At 35.3% G+C, this 7,262-nt stretch overlaps 1 protein-coding gene across 2 annotated transcripts in view; it reads left to right on the top strand.

The window, feature by feature from the left end:
- UBXN8 (UBX domain protein 8) overlaps positions 1 to 7,262 on the top strand; it is a 25,978-nt gene that overhangs the window by 2,275 nt on the left and 16,441 nt on the right. For both annotated transcript variants that reach the window (XM_024764966.1, XM_024764967.1), the window contains exons 2-3: positions 897 to 1,019; positions 2,279 to 2,349. In XM_024764966.1, the coding sequence (XP_024620734.1) occupies positions 897 to 1,019; positions 2,279 to 2,349 (194 nt within the window). The remainder of the gene's footprint in view (positions 1 to 896; positions 1,020 to 2,278; positions 2,350 to 7,262) is intronic.

Below are 7,262 nucleotides of genomic sequence, written 5' to 3'. Positions count from 1 at the left end.
TAAAAAATTTGAAACTTCTTTTTTTTTAAAGAAAAGGAATATATATATATATATATATATATTTATATGTTTTCAGTTAAAAATTAAGTCTGTATATATAATTCCTTCTTTAATTTTCAGCTAATTGGCTAACTGCCAGCCCCTATCACATTGGTAAGATGGTTCCTCTGTACGTCTGTCTGGTAACTTTTGAGAATTATAAAACAAAACTGAACATTCCTGGAGGGTAGAAACCATTTTTTATCCTACTTTATATGCACACTCCCTCACCATTTAGCAAGTTGTATTACACAAAGTAGGTACTTGTTACATTTCTGCTGATTAATTTTCATCTTGGTTCTTAAGGTAATACAAAACCAAATTTTTTACTTTTTTTCTAGGCAAACATGTATCTAGTAATTTTATTTACATATGATAGAATAAATATTGAGAAATAGAGAAGTACAGAGTTGCATAATTTAACTGTCAGAAATAAGAATTTGCTGTTTCAGTGAGAGTGACTTATTTTTAAATAGAACTAGAATTTAATAAGATGATACCATCACAATTTAATTCCCAATTATGTGGATAATTTTCTTCCCTTCTCTGGGAAGAAGGGAAACCAGAATTTATGCATTATTGATAGTCATATATTTATAATGTAGCCAATCACTCGAATTCTCCTTATATTCCTGAGACATAAGATGTTCCAGAATCATTTTCTGAAAACTTGCTCTGGTAATGACAGTCATTATGAATTTTGGCACCCAAAGGAGACTATATGAAAAATCTTAAGACAGTTGCATACCTTAACTTTTACTGTACTTTTCCAGTACAAATGATCTTCTAATGTGTTAATACCTAGTATCAAGAAAAATGTTTTGAATTTTAATTGTATTTTTTTTAACCTTTATAAGGAATCAAAGATCTGATTTTGCTGTGTGGCCGGATTTTCTTACTGCTTACTCTCCTTACGTTAATTATTTCTGTGACTACCTCATGGGTTAACTCGTTTAAATCTTCCCAAGTTTATCTGAAAGGTAAGTTTATTGTTTATGCTACTCTTTTATACTTTTCTACCGAAATTTCTTTCCTTTATTTATTCTAGAACTTTGCACAATAAGAATCATTTTACCATTAATTTGTGCTGTGTAATTTTAAGGTAGAGTAATCATTACAACTTTAGTTACAATTTTGGATAGGCTATAAATCCCAATATTTTTATGAGAAATTATACTTTTTTCTTGTATATACATTGGAAACTATAGCATTTCTGCACGTTTGCTCATTTTAAATTCTGTGTTTGTGCAGCTTAACTGCTGTTTGGTACGTACAGCTTGTAAACTGTTCTACAAATGGTAAATATATCTATCGTTAAGATTAAGAGTTAAAGATAATCTATTTTTCATTCCATTCTGGCAGTTTTTATTTACGCACTTATATCGTATGTATAGTTAAGTGCTCTTAATTTTAGGAAACCATGCTTGTTCTTATTTTTGTTTTGTTTTGTGGTAAGTAAAAGTTGTGTTAGAAGCCTTTTAAAAAAATATTCCCTGGTCCGGGAAGATCTCACATGCCATGGAGCAACTAAGCTGGTGGGCCGCAACTACTGAGCCTGCGCTCTAGAGCCCGCAAGCCACAACTACTGAGCCCGCGTGCCTAGAGCCCATGCACCGCAACAAAGAGTAGCCCCCACTCACTGCAACTAGAGAAAGTCTGCACGCAGCAACGAAGACCCAACACAGCCAAAAATAAATAAGTAAATAAATTTATTAAAAAAACAAAACAAAACAAAAAACAATATTGTAGTTCACCTCAGAACAGATGAATCCTGAAACTGATGTCTACATTCTTATATCCTATTAGAAAGAAGCTTGCCCATAGTGAATTTGGTGCATTATGTTCTGTTTTACTGTTTATTTTTGGCATGTGGGATCTTCCCAGACCAGGGCATGAACCTGTGTTCCCTGGATTGGCAGGTGGATTCTTAACCACTGTGCCACCAGGGAAGCCCATGATTATTCTTGAAGTCTCCTCACCAAAACTGTAACACACAATACATGTCAGAGAATTTTAGTTTTCAGAATAGACCTTTTCTTACAGAAAGAAATTTCTTGCAGATTTCCTTGTTTCAACTGTCTGTGTGTATCTCATTTTCATTATTTGAAAAATACAGTCTGTTTTTTGAAGGCTTTTCTCTCCCAAAATGTGAAGATCTACAGAAGATTTTCAGAGAAAATAACATTCAACGTACTGATACTTGGGAATTAAAAAGTACTTATATGTTTTGATGTCTTAGAAGAAGAAGAGAAGAATGAGAAAAGGCAAAAACTTGTGAGGAAAAAACAGCAAGAGGCACAGGGTGAAAAGGTAAAGCATACGTTTCAGAGAGTATATAAAGAGAATACAAAAATGTCTGGGGCATTTTAAACTTAGGTCTGTTGCTTTATGTGTTTGTGTTCAGATTTTTTTATTATTGAGGTCAAATTCTCATGACATGACCATCTTAAAGTGTATAATTCAGTGGCAGTTAGAACATTCACAGTGTTGTGCAACCACTACCCCTGTCTAGTTCCAAAACATTTTCTTCACTGCAGGAGAAAACCCCATACCCACTAAACATTTATTTCTGCAACCAGCAATCTGCTTTCTGTTTGTATGGGTTTATCTATTCTGAATATTTCATACAAGTGGAATCATATAACATGTGACCTTTTGTGTCTGGCTTCTTTCACTTGCATAATGTGTTCTGGGGTTCATCCATATAGCATATATCAGTACTTCTTTCCTTTTTATGGCTGAGTCATATCCCATCGTATGGATGGATCAGAATTTGTTTATCCACTCACTGATAGACACTTAGGTTGTTTTCACCTTTTGGCTATTGTGAATCGTGCTGCTGTGAATATTTTTGTGCAAGTATTTGAATACCTGTTTTCAATTCTTTGGGGTATATACATAGAAATGGGATTGCTAGGTCATATGGTAATTCTATATTTTAACTTTTTGAGGAATTGCTGAACTATTTTCCACACTGGCTATACCATTTTGTATGCCCACCAGCAGTTTCTGAGTGTCCCAGTTTCTCTGCATCCTCACCAACATTTATTATTTCCACCCCTCACCCCCCCAGTACTCATCATAATGCATACGAAGTGGTATCACATTGTGGTTTTGATTTGCATTTCCCTATTGACTAATGATGTTGAAATCCTTTTCAAGTGCTTGTTGGACATTTGTATATCTTCTCTGGAGAAATGTCTGTTTAAGTTCTTTGCCTGTTTTTAAATTGGGTTGTTTGTCTTTCTGTTATTGAATTATAGGAGTTCTTTATATATTCTGGATACTAAACTCTTATCAGATATCTGATTTGTGAGTATTATCTCCCATTCTGTGGATTGCTTTTCACTTTTTTGTTATTGTCCTTTGATGCACAAAAATGTTTTTAATTTTTTTGTTTTTTTTTTTGTTTGTTTGTTTGTTTTGTGGTACGCGGGCCTCTCACTGTTGTGGCCTCTCCCGTTGCGGAGCACAGGCTCCAGACGCGCAGGCTCAGCGGCCATGGCTCATGGGCCCAGCCGCTCCGCGGCATGTGGGATCTTCCCAGACCAGGGCACGAACCCGTGTCCCGTGCATCGGCGGCGGACTCTCAACCGCTGTGCCACCAGGGAAGCCCAAAATGTTTTTAGTTTTGATAAGGTCTAGTTATCTATTATTTTTGTTGTTGCTCACGCTTTTGGTGTCATATCTAAGAATCCATTGCCAAATCCAAAGTCATGAAAATTTACCCCTCTATTTTCTTCCAAGAGTGTATAGTTTTAGTTTTTATATTTAGGTTATTAACCTACTTTGAGTTAGCTTTTGTGTATGGTGTGAGATGAGAGTCCAATTTCATTCTTTTTCATGTGGATATCTAGTTGTCCCAACAGCATTTGTTAAAGAAACTATTCTTTCCCCATTGAATAGTCTTGGCACCCTTGTTGAAAATCAATTGGCCATAGATATATGGGTTTATTTCTGGGCCCTCACTTCTATTCCATTGCTTTATATATATATATCTATCCTTGTGCCAGTACCATACTATTTTAATTACTGTAGTTTTTTAGTAAGTTTTGAAATCAGGAAATGTGAGTCATCCCACTTTGGTTTTCTTTTTCATTGTTGTTTTGGCTGTTGAGGCCCCTTGCAATTCCATATGAATTTGAGGATTGACCTTTCCATTTCTGCAGAAAAGGGCTGTGGGACTTTGAGAAGGATTGCACTTAAATCTGGATATTTCTTTGGGTAGTACTGACATTTTAATGATATTAAGTCTTCTTTGCTGCGAGGAGTATTGGCATCTTAATTCTTGCAATCCATAACCATGCAATATCTTTCCATTTATTTCTGTCTTTAATTTCTTCCAACGTTTTGTAGTTTTCAGTGTACATAGCTTTCACCTTCTTGGCTAAATTTATTCCTAAGTATTTTATTCTTTTGGTTGCTATTATAAATGCAATTGTTTTCTTAATTTTCTTTTTTGATTTTTCATTACTAGTGTATAGAAACACAAATGATTTTTGTGTGTTGATCTTGTGTGCAGCAATTTTACTTATTTTTTATTAGTGCTAGTGGGTTTTGTGTGTGGATTCTTTGGGATTTTTAATGTATAAGATCGTATAATTTGAGAATAGGGATAGTTTTACTTCCTCATTTCCAAAAGTGATGTCATTTATTTATTTTTCTTGCCTTATCACTCTGGCTAAAACTTTAAACAGTGTTGAATAGTAGTGATGAAAGTAGGCATCCTTGTCTTATTCCTGATCTTAGAAAACTTCTAATCTTTCACTATTGAGTATGATGTTAGCAATGGATTTTTTTTCCTAGATGCTTGTTATGTTGAGCAAGTTCCCTTCTATTCCTTGTTTCTAAATAGTTTTATCATGAAAGAGTGTTGAATTTTGTCAGACGCTTTTTCTTCATCAATTCAGGTGATCATGTGGTTTTTTCCCCACTTTGTTTTATTAATATGTATTACATTAATTGATTTTCTTATGTCAAACTATCTTGCATTTTTGAGATAAATTACACTTGGCATTGGTATATACTCCTTTCAATAGCTGTTGGATCAGTTTGCTAGTATTTTGTTTAGGATTTTTGCATCTGTATTCATAAGGGATATTGGTCTTTAATTTTCTTGTAGTGTCTTTGCCTTGCTTTGGTATCAGGATAATGTTGACCTCATGGAATGAGTTAGGAACTGTTCTCACCTCGTCTGTTTTTTGGAAGAGTTTGAGAAGGATTGTTGCTAATTCTTCTTTAAAGGTTTTATAGAATTTAGTGGTGAAACCATCTGGTCCTGGACTTTTCTTTGTTGGGAGGTTTTTTTTTGTTTTTGTTTTTTTGCAGTATGCGGGCCTCTCACTGCTGTGGTCTCTCCCGTTGCGGAGCAGAGGCTCCGGACGCGCAGGCTCAGCGGCCATGGCTCACGGGTCCAGCTGCTCCACGGCATGTGAGATCTTCCCGGACCGGGGCATGAACTCATGTCCCCTGCATCGGCAGGTGGACTCTCAACCACTGCGCCACCAGGGAAGCCCCTGTTGGGAGGTTTTTAACTACTGACACAGTCTTATGTTAGGTCTGTTGAGAGTTCCTATTTCATATTGAGTCAGTTAGTTTAGGTAATTGTGTGTTTCTCAGAATTTGTCCATTTCATCTTGGTTATCTAATTTGATGGCATACAATTGTACATCTTTATAATCCTTTTTATTGCTGTAAGGTTGATAGTAATTTCCCCACATTCATTTCTGATTTTAGTTGTCTTCTCTTAGTCAAGTTAAAGTTTTCTGGAATTTGTTGATCGTTTTAAAGAAACAATTTTTGGTTTCATTAGTTCTGTTGTTTTTCTATTCTATTCTCTGTTTATCTCTTCCTTATTATTTGCTGCTGTGTGCTAGCTTTGGGTTTAATTTGTTCTTTTTCAAGATTTTTAAGGTGTAAAGTTAATGATTTGATATCTTTTCTTCTTCTTTAATTAGATATTTACAGCTGTAACGTTACCTCTGAGCCCCGCTTTTGCTACATCCCATCCAAGTTTGGTTTTGCTAGCTAGGAATCGCATTTACCATGGATGACTATCTAACAGTTATTTTCGTGACCTTGAAATGTCAGGTAGCATTTGGGCAGTTGCCAGATTGATGATTGACCTTTGTAAAAGAGGAGACTCATCGTGGACTTTTACCTAAATATTAAAAACATAAACCCTTTACAAAGGCCTAGGTACAAAGGCATTAAAATTTTGACATCTACCACTTGTTTTTCTGGTGAGCAAATTATTCCTTTTTTAAGTAAACAAGTGAAGGCTGAAAGAAGATCCCAAGAGTAAAAGCCTATATATTTGTCAGGGGGTGGGAGTAGTTACTGTTCAATATCTTTGTAACTACCCTGATCTGAATTCAGTAGCAAGGAAAGTGTCCTTGCCAGATCTTTTGTAAGAAGTTCTCTCGTAAATATTTGAGCTTCTAATGTTTAATGTTATTTTCTGTGGAAGTTACTATTCATTTTTAAAGACTTGCATGTGAGATGGATTAGTTAACTATAATTCCATCTATATGCCAATTATATACTAATTGGCATCTGTAATTCCTGAGGGTTCCAAAAAAAAAAAAAGTTGGGATTCTTCTGTTTGGCAAAAGTCTAAAAACTTTAACCTTCTGTCTTCTCTCTTTGGACAAAGGGAAACTAATAAATCAGTATCTCACAGTGTATCTATGTACATGGTGAAGTGCCCAGCCTGGGCAGACATGTGCCTGGTGATGCTTAACATTTTTGAGTCTTTGGATTCTAAAAAGGTGATTTTTATCCTCAGACACATGATTGATAGTTTGATTTGGTATAGAATTACAGGTTGAAAATCATTAGAATTCTGAAGTATTGCACCATTAGCCTCAAAATTCCAGTGTGGTTTTTCAGGTTCCCTTTTTCTGTTTGTTAGTTCTAGTCTCCATTTTCCGCGTCGGAGGCTTTCCTTAATCATCTGGTAATTCTTGGCTCCGTCCTTTCAGTTTAAGAATCGTACACTAAAAGCTAACTGATGGTGTCAGTATTTGTAAAATTTCATCAAACTTTGTGTTTTACTTCAAAGAAAAAGGAAAATCAAGCTAATTGGAATTTCTGTGTATGGGAGCAAAGCTTGATGGGTTGTCTGCTGATATAGGGTAGACACCAATTTAACTGTAGGGTTACTGAGGAGTAAGTTAGCTTTGTCAGTATGTCCAGGTTTCTCTTTTGCAATTCATCTCCTC

Source organism: Neophocaena asiaeorientalis, unplaced genomic scaffold (genome assembly GCF_003031525.2).
Source record: "Neophocaena asiaeorientalis asiaeorientalis breed wild unplaced genomic scaffold, Neophocaena_asiaeorientalis_V1.1 scaffold14, whole genome shotgun sequence".
NCBI lineage: Eukaryota > Metazoa > Chordata > Mammalia > Artiodactyla > Phocoenidae > Neophocaena > Neophocaena asiaeorientalis.
Note: the sequence above shows the minus strand (reverse complement) of the source record. Positions and strands in the feature narration are given on the sequence as shown.